General features: G+C 36.2%; 1 protein-coding gene across 1 annotated transcript in view; it reads right to left on the bottom strand.

Annotated features, from left to right (window-relative positions):
* The window catches only part of LOC138325295 (intraflagellar transport protein 172 homolog), a 71,855-nt gene extending 60,526 nt beyond the window's left edge, over nt 1-11,329 (bottom strand). Inside the window, exons 1-12 of the mRNA XM_069270851.1 lie at nt 11,183-11,329; nt 9,486-9,629; nt 8,613-8,725; nt 8,116-8,221; nt 7,680-7,759; nt 6,892-6,979; nt 3,983-4,197; nt 3,581-3,704; nt 3,188-3,283; nt 1,549-1,710; nt 1,219-1,272; nt 298-401 (exon numbers count right to left, since the gene is read on the bottom strand). Of these exons, the coding sequence (XP_069126952.1) occupies nt 298-401; nt 1,219-1,272; nt 1,549-1,710; nt 3,188-3,283; nt 3,581-3,704; nt 3,983-4,197; nt 6,892-6,979; nt 7,680-7,759; nt 8,116-8,221; nt 8,613-8,725; nt 9,486-9,629; nt 11,183-11,221 (1,325 nt within the window). The 5' untranslated portion in view covers nt 11,222-11,329. The remainder of the gene's footprint in view (nt 1-297; nt 402-1,218; nt 1,273-1,548; nt 1,711-3,187; nt 3,284-3,580; nt 3,705-3,982; nt 4,198-6,891; nt 6,980-7,679; nt 7,760-8,115; nt 8,222-8,612; nt 8,726-9,485; nt 9,630-11,182) is intronic.
* Between the last annotated feature and the right edge of the window lie 8,385 nt (nt 11,330-19,714).

The raw sequence follows: 19,714 nt of genomic DNA, 5'->3' as shown, positions 1-19,714 counted from the left end.
TGTTTCTTTGATATATAATTCTGTATATTAATTTGTCTGACAAAAAGTAGAAGAGAAGAAACCTTACACAATCATTATACAAGTAACATAGTCATCTTATTTTGATACCTTGATCATAGATGTTCATACCTGATGGTTTATCACGGAAATCAAAATTTAAAAGTACAATTAATATAAGAATAGAAGCTAAGTAAATATTGATTTATTGTATTTCTGTACATGACAAACAGACCAATTTTATTATTTCAATTATTTGTTTTTTTTAGAGATTGCAAGTTTTGATGCTTTGCTACCTACCTGATGAGGTGTGGGTTCATGAACTCTGTCCTTACAGACCCTAGCACCTCATTGGCCCCATATTCAATCAGAGACAGCTCACCAGCATTGAAAATCATACAAACCTACAATTTTACAGGCGTTATGGAATTATAGCTAGTATATCATATTACACATTTTTTTCTTTTCTTTTGAATTTACTTAGTGGTATTTATACATTACCAAAAATAATTTTCTTCATAAAACACACAACTATTATCATGTTCATTTTCTTGTCTAAGAAGTTTTGATGATAATTATTTTTTAAAGGGACAATTCAGTCTAAGAGAACATTAATATTTGTATATATATCAGATAAAACAACTTCTAATGGAAATTACATCAGTCAGTTTTACTGTGATATGCCTGAAACGCCTATGGTGGTGACACGTGTGTGAAATATTCAAACTTGCTCGCTGTCCGCCATTACACACAGTGGTCGAACTTCTTGTATGCCGAACCCTGTCCCTTGCTCGTAAAGTAATGCAACTTTTGGCTAGAACTGCTCAAATCGCTCTGACAGTAGTGTGTTTACCTTATTAGGTGAATTGTCTTGCCTAAAAATCATTTCATCACCTTCTCAGTGGTTATGTAGTTCATTTGTTTAACGTGCGTGACTTTGGCTCGGGTATGGGAACAGAGTTAATATTGTACCTGCTTAATCGTATTGGTCAACGATTTGATATTTCAACGATATTAAATAAAATACTTAACAATGTTGTGGAATTTGTCAATGTTTTACATTATATGTGTCATAAGAAATGTAGAACAATACATTTATGCTATAGTTTGCTTATTGGTTATGTAAAAGAATTTGCCTGAGTGAATTGTCTCTTTAAATCAATTCAACATTTCAGCAGTACTTATATCACGTTTTTGATTTTAATGAACATCTAAACTTACACTTTCATTGTCAAAGTAGTATTTCTCATTTCCGCCTGTGCCATGCCAAGGAATCTATAAATTACAGAATTCATGAGTTAAACACACTCAACTCTTCACTATTACATGTGTATATAATCAAATCCATTCAAAATCACAGATATCTGAAAACCCTATTCATTTCAAAATAATGAAAGTTTAACTTTTGGTACTAAAGATACCCGGAGATAATTAAATCTACTCAACAAAACCAAGTAATGAAAAAAATACAGCAAACTGATCATATTAAACCAGAAGGAATTAATGTTTTTGTCAATCCATACTTTATTCCAGTCAATTTTCAGCCTTTACCTCACTGAGTTTGTTGGATGTCAGATCTCCCAATAGGATGGTGTCAGAAGTATGAGCTATCAAGTAGCGATCTTTGCCCATGATTCTGACCTCGTCGATCTCGTAGCCGTAGTGAGACTTGAGTACCACTCGGCTCTGATTGGACATGTTCTTTACAATCACCTGAGGATAAGTTAACGGGTCTCATCAGTCAAACATTGCAAGTATCCTTATAATATTTTTCAAATATTTAAATATAAGTCAAAGATTAAAGCAAGTATCCTTATGATTTTTAAAATTTTTGATAACAAAAAATATACAATATTATCTAATTTCAATTTGTGAACACAAAAAAAATCACTTTGAAAATTTTGATTATGTCAGAGACAGGCTTTTATCTTACTATCGATCATATGGATATTATATAATGATGCTCATACTAGTGCTGAAGTATGGACAGTAATATTACAGAGTTAATATCATAATAGAGTTGGAGAGCCAATATATATATTTTAAAGCAATACTGGGATTATTAGCCGGGTAAATTGTATTGTTCACTTGTTATTGATTTTTCATCTTTTTCTTCCCAAGGACTCCTGCATTTTCCAGTCTTACGTTCGTGACCTTTACATATACAGTGTAACTTCCCGAAACTGAACCTTCTCAAAACCGATCACCTCTAGAAACCGAACATGGATGTCATGTACGGAATGAATTCCTCTTTATTAATAGTAAATAAAACTTCCCAAAACCGATCCTTAACAATTCCGAATACTGGACCGATATTGAGATCGGAATAGTCATATGTAACTAAAATACGCTTCTGAAAACCAGCCTTACCTGAGCGACACCAATAGTTTGCATTGAGGTCTGATCAACCGGCCGTAAAATACACACGTACCTGTATCCATAGTTGTCGCATGCCATGTCCTGGGGCATGTATACAGGTGTGAAGGCTATAGGTATATGTACACAGTAATTATACCAGAGATGGTGGTATAATTATTTAGTCATGTCTATAGTTTAGATATTTAACAAAGGTCTACCACGTGCTCTGGCGGTTTGTTTACTGTAGGAAAACAAGAAGAGCTAGTAACAGAGAGTTTCAAAGTCAGTTTTGAGAGTCTCCCATGAGTTATTTATTTACTTGTGTAGTTGTCGGATAAGGTAAATTATCTGTATGAAGAAGCCGAAGCCAGGCATTGTTTTGTCATATAATGCCCGGCATCGACTGATCATTGTGTACCATATTTAATTTGACTCTTGACGTAACCGGAAGCGATCGGCCGTGTGTAGGTTATTCAGATGAGAACATCCTCAAGAAAAATCACACAACTAACTGCGTTTATAAGTGGCAACAAAGTCAAGATTGTTGTAATCCTTTTAATCGTATAGTTTTCTCTTTTGTGATAACATTAACATTAATGTCAGTCAGTTATTATGAACACTAGGCAGAACAGTAAAGTGAAGAAAACAACTTTCGATCAATAAAATCCGGATCGTAATGATCAATATTCGGTTCACTTCTTCAAACCGAACCTTCTCTAAACCGGCTGAAATTCTATGCACCGACCATGATCGGTTTAGGGAAGTTCCACTGTATATATTAAGTCATTAATTTTAACGTCTAGTACAATTATGATACACCACAGGGACTCACCTGACTCAGACCAACGTGTGTCATCTCAAACTTGTTCTTGTAAATAGTTCTCTTGAGACAGCAGTCAAAGATTTCTACTCCACCACACAGAGTTCCCTGAAATAAAATCAGCATTTCTATTGAACATGGATAATTTTTTAACAATATCATGTGTTATACATACTGATTTATATCAATAATTCATAGGCTCATACACCACTACCAATATTTCAAAGCAACATTGTTATCTCATAGCTAATCACAAACTATATGGATAAAATTTACAGCAAACCTGATGTTAATGGCACGGAAATTTTATTTCATATATATATTTTTTCTCTAATCTTTCTGTATGGACACTGCCACCTTGTAATGAAGTTCCCCAGACACACCCAGTACTATTGAGTAACTTACACATGTGACACGTGATCCATCCTTTTTCCAGGCCAAGGCGGTGATCGTGTAAAGATTTCTGATCTCCTTCAGTTTTGGTTCATCCCACATCTGACGCCTAGGACTCCAGTTCAAAGTTCTCAACCTACGAAATATCAAATTATTATGAGATCCATACATTTTCTTTTATTAGCGTATTTCCAGGAAGACTTAATACCGTAACAAGTAAAACACATTTTATTTTTCCAGATATAACTTGTGATTACCAATAATAGTAAGGACCAATGATAATAAGTCAATAATATTAATCTACGAAAAGCATGTGTAAAATTTGTTGGTTGTTGGTTAGCATCACTACTAGCAAAATGTAAACCTATGAAACTGAGTACAAATCAATACTAATACCAATAGAGACCCACTCACTTGTCAAAGCTACCAATAACAACAGACTGGCCACTAGGGCTACACACTGCCGTTGTAAATTCATGCTCGTCAGTTTCACGGCTAAAGTCAAAATGTTGAAAACTTCTTCCATCTCTTCCATATGCAATAATTCTCTTGTCACATCCAGCTGCTACTATGGAATTCTGAGAGAATGCCAAGGCATAGGGCGGACATGGATGGGTGCAAACTTTACCCTGAAAGTATCAAAATAAATCATATCAAATTGTCTTAAAGATCTATAAAACAATAATAATGAAGAGATTTACACAACAATATCTAAACCATCTTACTGGATGCCATTAATTTACCAAGACCTGAACATAGCATAATGTTCACTACACAGAGTACTGTGATAGAGTAAAACTCCATGTATGTTCATCAACATTTACTCAAGCCAAACAAAACAAGAGGCCCAGAGGGCCTGTATCGCTCACCTGGTTTTTTGTTAGTAATTATCACAAGACTCAGACAATTAGAAAAATAAGCAAAATTGACTCCCAAAGTTTAATTTTGAATCACAACCATACAATGATGCTATTGATACCATACAAATATGCTATCCAATACATAGGTTCAGAGACAAAGTAATTTATATGAAAATAGTAGCCTAATTGACCTTTTGACCTCGCATCTATTGCCGTCTAAGGCCCCGGGGGTCAGCCCTATCATTTGTACAATTTCAAATCCCAACCTTATAAGGATGCTACCATTGCATTATAAGTGCTCTTCCATTCTTAGTTGCAGAGAAGAAGTCGTTTATATGGAAATAGCTAAATTGACCCCTTTTGACCCCACCCTTCAGGCCCCCGGGGGGTCAGCCCCAATCATTTGCAAAATTTTGAATCCAAACCCCTATAAGGATGTTACCATTGCATTATGAGCGTAATCCCATGTTTAGTTGCAGACAAAAAGTCATTTATATGGAAATTGACCACTTTTGACCCCGCCCCTCAGGCCCCCGGGGGGTCAGCCCTATCATGTGCACAATTTTGAATTCCCACACTATAAGGATACTACCATTGTATTATGGGTGCTATACCGTGCTTAGTTTCAGAGAAGAAGTCGTTTATATGGAAATAGCCAAATTGGCCACTTTCGACCCCGCCCCTCAGGCCCCCTTGGGGTCAGCCCCATCATTTGCACAATTTTGAATCCCCACCCTATAAATATGCTACCATTGCATTATGGGTGCTATACCATGCTTAGTTTCAGAGAAGAAGTCGTTTATATGGAAATAGCCAAATTGGCCCCTTTTGACCCCGCCCCTCAGGCCCCCTGGGGGTCAGCCCCATCATTTGTACAATTTTGAATCTCCATCCTATAAGGATGCTACCATTGCATTATGGGTGCTATCCCATGCTTGGTTTCAGAGAAGAAGTCGTTTATATGGAAATAGCCAAATTGAACCCTTTTGACCCCGCCCCTCAGGCCCCCCGGCGGTCAGCCACATCATTTGTACAATTTTGAATCCCCAACCTATAAAGATACTACCATTGCATTATGAGTGCTATCTCATGCTTAGTTTCAGAGAAGAAGTTGTTTATATGGAAATAGCCAAATTGACCCCATTTGACCCCGCCCCTCAGGCCCCCGGGGGGTCAGCCCCATCATTTGTACAATTTTGAATCCCCACCCTATAAGGATGCTACCATTGCATTATGGGTGCTATCCCATGCTTGGTTTCAGAGAAGAAGTCGTTTATATGGAAATAGCCAAATTGACCCCTTTTGACCCCACCCCTCAGGCCCCTGGGGGGTCAGCCAATCATTTGTACAATTTTAATCCACAAGTACTAGCCCTCAGGCCCCCGGGGTCAGCCCCATCATTTGTACAATTTTGAATCCCCACCCTATAAGGATGCTACCATTGCATTATGGGTGCTATCCCATGCTCGTTTCAGAGAAGAAGTCGTTTATATGGAAATAGCCAAATTGACCCCTTTTGACCCCACCCCTCAGGCCCCTGGGGGGTCAGCCACATCATTTGTACAATTTTTAATCCCTACCCTATAACGATACTATCATTGCATTATGAATGCTATTTCATGCTTTGTTTCTGAGAAGAAGTCGTTTATATGGAAATAGCCAAAGTGACCCCATTTGGCCCCAGCCCCTCAGGCCCCCGGGGGGTCAGCCCCATCATTTGTACAATTTTGAATCCCCACCCTATAAGGATGCTACCATTGCATTATGGGTGCTATCCCATGCTTGGTTTCAGAGAAGAAGTCGTTTATATGGAAATAGCCAAATTGACCCCATTTGACCCCGCCCCTCAGGCCCCCGGGGGGTCAGCCCCATCATTTGTACAATTTTGAATCCCCACCCTATAAGGATGCTACCATTGCATTATGGGTGCTATCCCATGCTTGGTTTCAGAGAAGAAGTCGTTTATATGGAAATAGCCAAATTGACCCCTTTTGGCCCCGCCCCTCAGGCCCCTGGGGGGTCAGACCCATCATTTGTACAATTTTCAGTTAGTAGCCCATAAGGATGCTACCAGCCAAATTTTGTTGAAATCCGACCAGCGGTTATGGAGAAGAAGTCGATTGTTGACGGACGGACGGACGGACGGACGACGACGGACGACGGACGACGGACGACGGACGACGGACGCCGGACGCCACGGTATGGCATAAGCTCACCTTGGTCCTTCGGACCAGGTGAGCTAAAAACAAATTATTATGAGATCCATATATTTTCTAAGATACCAAACAGATCAAAATTTCAGAGTTTAGGTAAAAAATTAAATAATGAATATAATGAACGTTTCAGAGAAAGTAGTTATCCCCCTTTGATCATGAAATATGAGATTATCTCCCTTTGAATAAACACTTCATATCCCAGTTTGATTTAATGCATAAAAGTGTTCACATAAGCCACAGTATGTACCTGAGAATCACCAGAACCCTCATCGTCAAAGAAGTAGCGGACAATGGCCCCATCAGCATGGCCTGATAAGAACCCTTTTCCTGATGGACTACAAGAGATCAGGGCAGTGTTTAACACAATGTATGACCTGAGAGATTACTTAACAAATGCAATATTCTATCAAATATGTTAATCAAGATATATTTTCATTTATTACCATGCAAGCACTTCATAAATATTTCAACTTTTAGTTACATTCCGATAATTTTATTAGAATACTTCACACATCAATACTTTATTTATGCTCTACATGCTACTGTTACATCCAGTCTGTCAAACTTTGGATATATATACTTGCATCTATATTTGAGACATGTATATACATGTACATAATCACAAGGAATTCTTTTATAAAATGAAACCTTTTTGGGCTGCTAAATAAACTCCATGTTAAAACTGTTAACTATTTAACCATGTGAACAGTGATTCAACCGCCAAGTCTGAGTCTGCAAATTAATATAGCTCCCCCTCCCCCATTGTGTATGTGTTGTCTTTATAAATGTGTGTATGCGAGTAAGTAAAGGCATACATATAAAGTAATAGCCAACCCTATACTGATGTTTAGGTTTCAAATTCTATACAAATGAATATGGTTGCATGCTTATAAGTTTAAATGTACATGTATTGTATATGGAATGTGTTGTTGATAAAATTGAAATAGAATAAAAAAAATTGTTAAAAAAAAACCAAAAAAACATCCAGTCTGTTTACTTTCAGTTTATATAGAAATCTGTATCATTTCTACCTACTTTGGTGCTAAGGACACGACATAGGAGTCTGTTCCATATATTGTAGAGGACTTGTTGGTCTTGATGTTAGCAGCTCTCACCTGGTTAACACAAAATGGTAGTGAAGCAAGCTAATCATATACTCGACACTTTTACACATTGTTGAAAATATGGAAGAAATATAGGGAATAATTCACTGGTTTTTTTGATGAAGCAAAAGAACTCAAATTTGGTAAAGAAAAAGAAGAAAAATACACACCTTTTGTTTCGAGATTTTTAAACTTTTGAAAAGTACATGTATATCTAATTCAATTCAATATTAAAGATTTCTCTTTAAAAAAAAAGTTCAAATTGTATGTTGTTTTCTAGTGCAAATCTATATCAAACTAAAAATCATCACTTAAAGATACATTTAAAATACTTATTCATAAAGAATTGTTAGAAATAATGATATTACCTTTCCATCAGCAAGTCCAAAGACAATTGGTTGGTCAATAGGCCAAATCATGCAAGTAACAGCACTCTGTTGTATAAACTTGTTACAGATGACTTTCTTATCGCCCCTATATAAAACAATCGTAATGGTATCAAATTGTTTAATTACCGATAATATTCAGAATTTGGTGTATATACATATAAAACTAATGAATACAATGTTATTTGATCATTTTCTTTCCTAAATAAAAAAAAAGTATATAAAATTTATATAAAAGTTTCTTTCTTTATCCCTATTAAAACTTGTTAATGAATTTACTTCTCTAAATTCAATATTAAAAGAAGCTCTTTAAAATAATTTTGATTTTCTAACAGATCTCTTCCAAAAAAAAGAAAGCTAAGCTATAAGTCAGAATTTCATTATAACCACATTGTTGATAATGTAGATTAAGTACATTGAGTGCATTAGGTAAAAAGGTCAACATTAATTTTAGTGTTCTAAACAGTAACTATACGTACCAGTCCTCTCCAATCTTGTATACGTATATGATATTGTCGGTCTGTCCTACAGCAACTTTTGTAGAGTCTGGTGAAAATGCCAATCCTTTTACGGTGTAGCTTTTCTTTCCATACTGAATGTTAATAAAACAAAGTATTCAAATTTTGATGGATAAGTAAGAATATGCATGTTCTTTCAAAAATCAAATGACACAATGCCAGGGTTATTTTTTACCCACCAGTTCTGTATTTAAAGATGTTCCACCGCTGACAGAGCATAAATGATATTCATCATTTAAACAATAATTGGTGTTTAATCGTGTATATATAGGTCTAGTTAACACAAAAAATAATATAAAATAATTTATTTTGCCTTTGGTGAATGCGTAATCAGTGCTTCATTCAATATAGGATATTGTGCTATGGATTTTTTTCGGGATGCAATTAATTATTTTTCATCTTTTGAACTTGGAAGTAAAATTAGAAACTAAAACTTTTCAAAGGTGGTAATGGTGTAAAATAAGTAACTTTTGTAACTGAAGAAAAATACTAAATCGTCTGGTCCTGTTTTTGATAGTGAATAAATACCATTTGTCAGCGGTGGAGCATCTTTAAAATGACAACAACATTGTTTTAGATAATAAAAACTATTAACAGTCATTTTTCAAAAATATGATATATAGAGAATAAATTTTGTCTCCAGTCCAGTGTATACTGCACAAAGAGATACCAAACATGAATAGTGATTATCAGATGGCAGCTTAATCAATACGTTACAAATTAAACCTGCCCAACCGGTGTTTGAACCCCAATCTGGTTTTGTATTTTTTCACTCTCCTACGTCTATAATTACTGAGAAATATTTTTGTACACAACCAATAAATAAGCTCTTACCTTTGCATCTGCTGGTCTCAGAGAGAACTTGTCCCTCTTTTCCCCTTGTTCATCAAACAATAACACCACCCTGTCTGATGTACAGACCGCCATCTTCTGATTATTAGCCGACCATGCTATGGCACATATTTTAGCAGCTCCATCCTGTGGAAATGGTAATTAAGGGAAATATATTGTATATTTTAATTGCATTTTAATATCTGTAGTATTCTTTCCATCCCTTCATACATAAATATAGAATGAATTGAAGTAGAAAATGAATTTGTTTTGATAACTCTTTTTATCAATCCTACTGAATGAAATGTTATACACGTTAAAGAACTCCTAGCTAGTTAGCAGCATATAATAGCGATTTGGAAACGAAGAAAACGAGCCCATACAACAATCTGAAACTTGGAACATTTGTAAACCTCTTTGAATTTGAGATCTACATCCCTGACTATATGGTATATTTGGGAAACAATTTATTACATATATATTTTACATTAAACATGTCAAAATCATGATTTTCATCGCTGATTTCAGTTTATTTAAACCCTAGCTAATCAAAAAATAAAGTTGACAAATTGAGGCTTTACATGTTATGTCTCAAGTAATTCTGAACAAAACGGTACTTTGGGTTTTCAAAATGTCTTAAAGAACGGTCACAAGACGGCATTGAATAACAGTGGTATTTCACAGTTTCCACAGAAGTCAAGAAGTATGACGGTACGTCTGCAAATACATGACATCACAATCAATACCTACCAGCAAGGGCAGATAGTTATGTAATAAACAAATACAAAATAAATAACCAAACACAGTACATGCACAAATGCATACAGTACTCATAGTACTTTAGTTATAAATCTTAAAAGATTGTCAAATATTTGGAGTAATTTGTAGATAAGTGAACTTGAATTCACAAAAGTGGCAAAGGTCGTTTATACCACAGAGACAAATTCAGTAAAGAGATATCCTTCCTACTTCATTTCATTCCATTTGTGACATCCTTTAGGTGTCACCCTACTAGTACATAATATATTCAACTGAATTAATTGCTCTTAAAACTCTACTCCATTTACATATTTTTAGATTATTTATTCCAACAACAGTATATTGAAGCAATAAGTAAAATTCGGTTTGACCCCACAGTTAAGCCCTGCTCGACACACACATAGTAAATTCCATAATAAAATAGACATAATCATGTCTTTTATCTCTTATTAAATGATTTTTTTTCTTTTCTGATATATTCTTCCATGTACATTAGTTGCAGCCACATGCACCCATCTGATACCAACAAAATCTTCACTGTGATGAAGTAGGATGATAACTACCGGCAAAATAAGCTCTCTTATTTTTCAGCGATTAGAAAAAAATATTCATATTGTAGCGGGATTGGACTGGGTCGATCATCGGTGACCAGGTACTAGTTAGGAATGTTCGTGAAACTGGGCCCAGTACTGGAGATGATTATACATGTACAAGACAACATAAATATAACATAATCTGTTAATTCGTTAAGTGAGAACTGTTCTTAGATATAACGTAAATAGCATGGTTCATGTTCTTTTAATCGTGTCGACCACAGTTCAGATTCGGGTTTTACATGTTTGTCTGTAACAAGTGTCAGACTCAGAGACATCATTGGAAAGGCGGCTATCAAACGTGGAGTTCGCTTTAAGTAAAACAATATCAAAAACAACTAAAATTACCTGTGGCTGCAGCAAAGCTTTCATATGCTTAAGCTGCATCCTGGTCCATAAAGTGAAACACCAGCTAAGTAGTGCTTTTAAGTACGATATCCCAGATCTGCTAGCACCTGGTCGATTCGGTTGTTGTGGAATGTGCTTGGTAGCGCCTCGGTTTCAACAAAGACGCAGTTTCGTATAAACAACAAATCGCGTTTTAATTATTGGAAAGCTATCTATTAATTTAAAGTAATAATTGATCTGTATATTTCGTGACTTTTAATGAAAAAGAGAACCATATCGCATAAAATTAAGTACAGAGAAAAAAATACGAAACTATGTTTCAAGGTGCGCACCAGAAAATCAAACTACTGAAAGCACTGAAAATCCAAAAGAAGTTTTAAAGTGTACACGGAACGGAAAAATATATTTTAATATGTTATTCTGACAGATCTCCTGACAAGAATGTTGAAAACCGCATCAAATTCGGCCGCTTCAGTACCGAGATACCGCCCTCCGAAGTGCTCGATTTTTACCTGTATATCGACTGCTTATCAGGGTATCGGCCGCTCACCCTGATTTGGGAAATAATAGTGTAACAGGAGAGGAGAAAATGTAGCGGCCAGACCGGGATTCGAACCCGGGACCCTCAGAATACTAGCCGAGTGCTCTACCGACTGAGCTACCTGGTCACCGATGATCGACCCAGTCCAATCCCGCTACACTCCTCCCTCCTTTCTCGAAGTCTTCGCCCTCGAAGACACACGAGACCCTTCCAAACACCACCACCATGGGTTATTTAGTTGGGCGCCAATTCTGTAACAGGAGAGGAGAAAATGTAGCGGCCAGACCGGGATTCGAACCCGGGACCCTCAGAATACTAGCCGAGTGTTCTACCGACTGAGCTACCTGGTCACCGATGATCGACCCAGTCCAATCCCGCTACAACAGGATGTGACGTCACGAGGACAACGGCAGTGTGAGAAGCACAAAGGTAGACATATATATATTCCTGAAATGGGGCTACGATAATTTGACAAATATATATACAGTTATGATGACGATTTGATCATATTATATTAGGAAACATTGCAACTGAAATAAGGCTAATTTACATATTTATAATAAGTCTAAAGGCATCACCTTGTGTACCTTGTGTACACTTTTATACATACACAGCTCGGTACATTTTTACTAGATATCTAATTTCTGTTTCAACAAATTACTAAATTATCAAACTTTGGTAATATTCAATTTTCTCTATGTAATCTTAAAAGAGACAAATTCGGAAAATGATGGTCATATAATTATCCATTTGAATATGTTTCTGTATATTCAAGAACCAACATAACACAAAAGAAAATGTGTTGAATGTATTTTATAGTTCAATACACGTAGCCATCATAGACATAAATTGGGGGGGGGGGGGGTAACAATAAAACAAAACTTGAGAGTTTTAATCTATAATATAAGTTCATTTATAGCTATAACGTGTTTCTCTTCTCTTTTAAGCTATGTCGACATGTGTTATTTAAACAATCTTCTACAGTAAATTTATTGATCATACAGATTATTATTTTTGGTATCATAATAATGATCGATATTGACCAAAATTCACAAAGAATTGGATATCCGAAATCTAGTATCAAAATTCTGACATTGTGCATTATATTTGCATTTGTTCTTTCTCGACATGCCATTTATAAATAATTTTGCAGTTTTTGTTATGAAAATACATATACATGTACATGTAGCCAGAAACATTTATGATGTACAAATGTACACATGGGTGTTTCTGAAGTATACACATGTAGTGCTTAATACACTTGTTATATGTTACGCACAAACGGTATATTTTACTTTTATTTTTAAACCAAAAATTTATAAGTGTTTACAAATATGACATTATACAACAATAACATCATGGCCTATCGCTAACTTACCTGTGGACTGATATTTTGACACGTGACGTGTGCTAATCAACAAAGCGTGACAGGTCACTAAACACCTTTCTTACGTAATCCCCTCAATAGCCAGGATTGATCACGCGTTTAAGTTACTGCAGTATACAGGTATAGAGATTAACGCGGCACGACATTGAAAGTATTCTGATTTTGAAACTTGATATCTGATATTTGGATTAGACATAGACATCTTCAGTTCGTCTGACCCGTGCATGATTTATTGTTCTAGTAAAGACACTAATGAATGAACTTGAGCGAAATATCAACAAGTCGTCGGATGAACTGTATTACGTGTATTTGAAAGCTGAATGTATTTCGTCAAAAACAATTAGATCGGAAAATATCACTCCATCTAAATTCTAAATATGTGTTACGGTTCTCAAAACTTGGTTTATAGAATTAAATCCACCAACTCACAGTACAAACATATTTACTGGTAATTAAGCAATGGTATTAAATGTGTAATAAGTCACACGATCGATTTCAGACAAAACACAATTAGTAGATGCATTTGCACATATGCAAAAAAATATGTTTAGAGTTATACCTTAAGTCGTATGGGCAGGTTTTATGAAAAAGTCAGAATTTTGTAAACTGGGTTCAAGGATTTATTTGACCAGTAGACATTAGACGACCCGAGTTGGGTTTTGGGTAACATAATCAAGAACATAGACGTCCTTGATATAATATTCATGTACATTGCGGATATACAACGTACAGGAATTATTATGTACATTTTATTGTGTATAATTATGCAGTAATCGCGCAGAGATGTTCATTTATCTACGACAGGTACATGTACATCAATATATGTATGGTATAAATCCCTATTTCCATGCATATTCCAAACTCATGTCTGTGATTGAGGATAATATTAAATAGGTATCGGACATGTACACAGGTATTTGTGTCTTAAAAATCGATTTTTACAAACGGATGGTTCACATTAGATGGCAGACACCGAATATCGCCACTCTATCTTATGCGAGTAGAGTTGATCCCGTTGTCCTCGTGACGTCACAGGTCAGGGGTCCTGAATCGGGGTCAGTGGCTTGGGGCTTCAGGTGTGTTCTAGAGAACAGGCGCATTATCTCTAATACCGTAATCGCTATGAAACTCGTACTTTCGCCATTCTTAATTTTATCCAATGATGCATATATCAAGCCTTATATACCAAACCATTCCGTGTACACTTTAAAACCGGATGCGCGGTCACAGCGGGTGATTTTTTTATCTATAAAAAAACTGGAAAAAATTCTCATATTCCTGATTTTTTGTTTTGTTTGAATCCTTCAATTTTGACGATTATGTCATTGATTTTACGGGAATGCAAAAGTGCGAGAGGGATTAATTTGAGAGTTTTTTAAAATATGCTGGCCAAAACTCCAATATGGCCGCTGTGACCTCGCATCCGGTCTTAAAAATTCTTTCATTTTTGGATATGATATGTAGAATCGAAAATGGAATAAACAACTTATGTTATGTAACACTTTTATGTAAAGCGTTTATTTCCGGTTGGAAATAAGCGTTAAATTTCAGAAGTGTATTTTTTTCGAGATAAAAAAATCATCAGCAAATTTTCGAAAGTTCAGAGTGAACGGGTGGTGTAGTAGTTAAGCTATTGGCCTTTCACTTAACCGGCCGGGGTTCAATCCCCGGCACGGACGTGAAAAGGTTGGATGTCACCTGCCCGATCACATGTCCGGGCACTCCGGTATCCTCCACACTACCCCTGCTCGATTCGTCAAGAGCGGGCGCCCGCCGGCGACCCGGCGAGGCGGCTAAGCCACTCGATTCGAAGAAAAAATGCGCCGGTTGCGCGACCGGCGTACGCCGGATCAGCCGGTTTTGAATCACCGGCTAATACCGGCGCAAGATGGCGGAATAAATGTTAGATATTTGTTGACGAAACTCTCGTTAAGCAAAACTCATTCCGTTCAAACATAAATTCTCCAAACATCATGATTTTCTTGTTGTATTCATTAACGGTCAGGAATTGAAACCTCTTTTGATACACACAGGTATGTAGATATACATTTATGAAGCGAATACATCGAAATGTGCAGTGATGTATAGACTTAGATATATATATATATAGCCCAGGTTTTGCTCTATACATATTTTTTCTCTACATAGTGTAATACGTACGGTATTATGGATTTTATAGAACCAAATGCTTGTGCATGTACATTCTAGCCTGATTATAATAAAAATTTTAAATTTAATGTATATAAAAATGGAATGTTTTATTCAAAGTACATAAAATTTCAAGGACTTCTCTTGGACTGTGTATCAATAACAATAAAAACAGATTTTTAAGGTTTATTCTGAGATTTTACAATTTCGAAAACAACACATTTTAAAGTTCTAATGAATCGTTTTCGTCAAACACATGTAATTCAGAGTGTAACATAAGAACATAGATTTATATGTGTGTAAATACACAATTCAGAAAGAATGTTCAAATTGAGAATATGATTGTACGGGCATTGTTAATTCCTATGTCAAGTCACGGGGAAAAAAAATTCTACTGGTGACATGTAGTAAGAAATAAATTAATAAAATAGTTAAGTTACAACAATGCCACACCAAGGTATCAATTTAAACCCAGTTTATTAAGATAACTCATGCTTTATTAATCAGTGCTTCAACGATCTGTTGAATTTTAGTAAGAACAAATAATGATTGGCGTGTGGCCCATTGCAACAATGCATGGAGCGACAGTGTTTGGAGCGACAAAAATGCCAGGTGTCGATATCACGCGACTGTGCGATAAAACAATCATGTCGCTCTGTCGCATTAGCGAGAAAATAAGATTTGTCGCACCGACAGTGTATTTTTGTAACGTTGCAGTGTCACTCCGCGCATTATCTCACTATTGCTTCGCGTATTGTCTTGTGATGTGTAATTAAATTCCAAGCTGTTATGCAAGAAAATTATCTCGTATGTATGTAATTCTACAATACAAATTACAATGCACCATACATTATATCAAATGTGCATTATAACAGGAACGCGCGGAGCGATTTTGTGAGGAACGACAATGCGACATGGCCGAAATAGGCCACCATATATGTTTTCTATTTCATAAGAAACTTCAACACAAGAGATTAATGCAGTATGATGCAATTTCTTATATTTGTTCTTTTGGAATAAATCAGCATACACGTGTATATTATACAGAGTAGCATGCACGATGAAGAAAAAATGAGAATGGAGGGGTTGTTCATTTTCCAAAAGGCGAAACAACATATGACATTATCCAGTCACGGTATCTTATTAATATTAAACTCTAATGATTTATGAATTTTTAAAAGTTCTTGGCCCGGAATCGAAAAATACGAATATTTGAAAGCTATTTTTTTATTGGCAACATCGCTTTTTTCCAAATACACATTATGTTATTAACTCTACCATTACTATCTGAAGAACAATCACTCATTTATTATGAAACAGAGACAACCACGCACATGCGTCGACTATTTAATCGCTTTTAATTTGTCTAATATAAAAGTTGTAAACGTATACGTAGAAGTATTTTTCTTACTCGTGCTAAGGGTAAGTTTAGCGTAAATAATGTTTACCATAACATGATATTAACGAAATTAGAATATCATGTTATCTATTAGATCAACTTAAATTCAGTCTTTGATTATGTTTGATGCAAAAAGCAAAATGTTCCTAAAGCTCCGAAGAAATGTCCGCCATGATGGAATACGCCGGTTATACTTGTTTTGCCAGATCGACCAGTCGTCGCCCGGTCACATGATCGGCGTACGCCAGTAGCCGCTTTTCAGAACGAATCGAGCAGGGGTACTAAGATCCTTTGTAGGCTTACATCCGGGCCATCGAGAGTGATTTGCAAAAGTTGTATAACTTGTTTCGTAATCGATGTAAAATAACTAAGTTTATAAGTTATGGAAGGCCTATAAAAACGAGATAAACAGCTACCAAGTTTGTTAATATGATTGACATCAACCTTCATTCAAGGTCATAGGGGTAATAAAAACCCTAAAATCTTCAAACAACTTATTATGAAGTTCTGGAAAGCTTCGATACCTGGTAGCATAGCGAAATAAATGACTACCACGTTTGTTAATACATGCATGAATGACCTTGATCTTCATTTAAGGTCACAAGGTCCAAAAATACCGTAAATCTCCAAGCGAAATCCTAGAGACCTGTTATTGGGTTTGAAGCACAAAGAGACAAATGACTACAATGTTTGTTAATATGAACAATCTTGACTTTCATTCAAGGTCGCAGGGACCAAAATACCCGAAACCTTTATTTCTTTAAACGACTTCTTGACAACTTCTGTACATCATCCAAGGTTACATGGGCAAAATAACATTGAATCATTTAACAAGTTAACTTCTTATCAAGTTCTTGAAGGTCTAGAGACCTTGAAATTGGTTATGTAGCCTGATGAGATAAAAGGCTAGTTAATAAATTACCTTAGCTATAGTCCGCTAAACCTGTCTATATTATTAGACTTAAAAAATAAAAACACAAAAACTAATATATATATTAGGCAAAATAAAAAAAATTAAAAGCCTAAAATTATAGTCAGGTTTAGCGGACTACCTTAACCATAATCCCACGTTGGTGAAAAACCCGTCAAATTGTCCAATGTCATTTTCTATAGTTTGTATTGTAGCGGGATTGGACTAGGTCGATCATCAGTGACCAGGTATGTAGCTCAGCGGTAAAGCATTCCTCTGGTGTTAGGAGGTCCCGGGTTCGAATCTCGGTCTGGCCGCTACATTTTCTCCTCGATTGATATCTTACATGCGTCTGTTAAGTGTTTTGAATAGTCAATCCGATGTTTGCCGAGGGTTGGGATATCCATGTCCACCTAACAGACCCATGTTTAATTTTTGTTCTCCCATACTTTAACGTCAAACGAAAATTCAGTTGTTTAAAAAACATGTTCAGAGTACCGCCAAGACTAGTCATTGTCTAGCGCGTGTCAGCTGTCTTGCCTCTGTCCTGGTAAAAGACAGAGTTAGTTGTCTTTTTCCTAACAACCGCAGGATAACCCTGCCCAGTATGGGAGAAACATATGGCTGTCTGTTAGTTGCTATTGTTGTTGTCAGGTCGTCACTACGTATTTAATGTGGTGAGTTGTGTATCGCTTGATCTGGATGATCTAAAGCCTTGCTGTAAATCGTGAAGTATGCTGTTCTAGTTCTCCAGATGCGACACTGTGGCGCTTGAAATGATACATGTATATTCCATGTTATTTTTTTTCTCCTGGACTACCTTCAGCTTTACTATGACATAGCCCAGGCGTAAATATAACAAGAGTGATGGTAACCCATGGAACTCGAGAATACGATTGACTATGTCAAAGTAAATATTAAGGCAGCCCAGGAGAAGAGAAACTGACCAATTACAGGTCTGAAGTGACTTCTTTTAAACATTTAAAGATAGCAACACTGAACTTCAAATTAGACCAAGCAATCTGCTGCTGCACATAAAGCTATCAGTTTTGCTATATATTCAAGAGGATGGATGTAAAGAGAATGATAATAACCTCTTGAATATCGAGGATGCTCACTCGTTGGCCGAGTAGTCAATCTGGTCCAACCTCTAGCCTTCTACATTTGAGTTGGAAACCGGGATACCTGTTAGGAACTGGCTGGTTCGTAGCCAAAACTTACCATTATTTTTAATATTAATCAATTTAATGCCACAAACATACCCTAAATCAGATAATTGGGCGTTCCCTTGAACATTTTACACTATGTTTTTTATATATCAATTATCTGTGTCTGGCAAGGTTAAGATCGGATGCTGTAATCGCTAACATGCCGCCTCCCAAGGACAATTTCATACCAATTACCATTGGAACACCATATACATGTACTTAGATGATGCCCATGTAGATCACAAGATCTAAACCTGCCTATATTATTAGGCCTTTTTATTTTTTATGAAATAAAGGTCTAATGATATAGGCAGGTTTAGCGGACTAGTAGATCTCCACAAGATGGATATTGTATGTTTGAATCCATACATTTTTCATCGCAATTTTCTTTTCAACACGTTTATTATCCACATAAGCGTTAAATTCTTTCAAAGAGGCCGCGTATTGGCGCCGTAAGTTCAGTACATTATATCTTCGAAGGAGCTGCCGCTGATACACTGGCGGTCAGAATGCCATGATAACATGCATGATTAAACATGGTAATATACGTACTGAGCACATCCGGCCTCATTACAATGATACATAACGAACCCTCTTGGGACCCTGAACATTTTCCGATTTTTCAATGGTGGCAAAAGGTAATAAAGTCGTTTTATTCTGTGGTCAAGGGTGTATCTAAGTAGAGTCGCCCTTTCATTTAGAAGTAGCAGTCCTGATTTTCACTCTAATATACTTGCAGTTTGCAAACACGGTCGCCAAGTTACAGGGTCGCCAAGTTACAGACCAAACTGAAGAGATATTGATAGTTTAAATGCATGTTTTTGTATAGATTAAAACACACAGACTTTGGTTCCATGGTAGTGAATTCTGCGACAGAACGTTGTTACAAAGCTTTGTGATATAACACACCCTTAATGATTCAGATGCTTGCAAGTCCCC

This window comes from Argopecten irradians, chromosome 6, assembly GCF_041381155.1.
Source record: "Argopecten irradians isolate NY chromosome 6, Ai_NY, whole genome shotgun sequence".
NCBI classification, from domain to species: domain Eukaryota; kingdom Metazoa; phylum Mollusca; class Bivalvia; order Pectinida; family Pectinidae; genus Argopecten; species Argopecten irradians.
The sequence above is the reverse complement of the archived record's forward strand: the minus strand, read 5'-3'. Positions and strand labels throughout refer to the sequence as shown.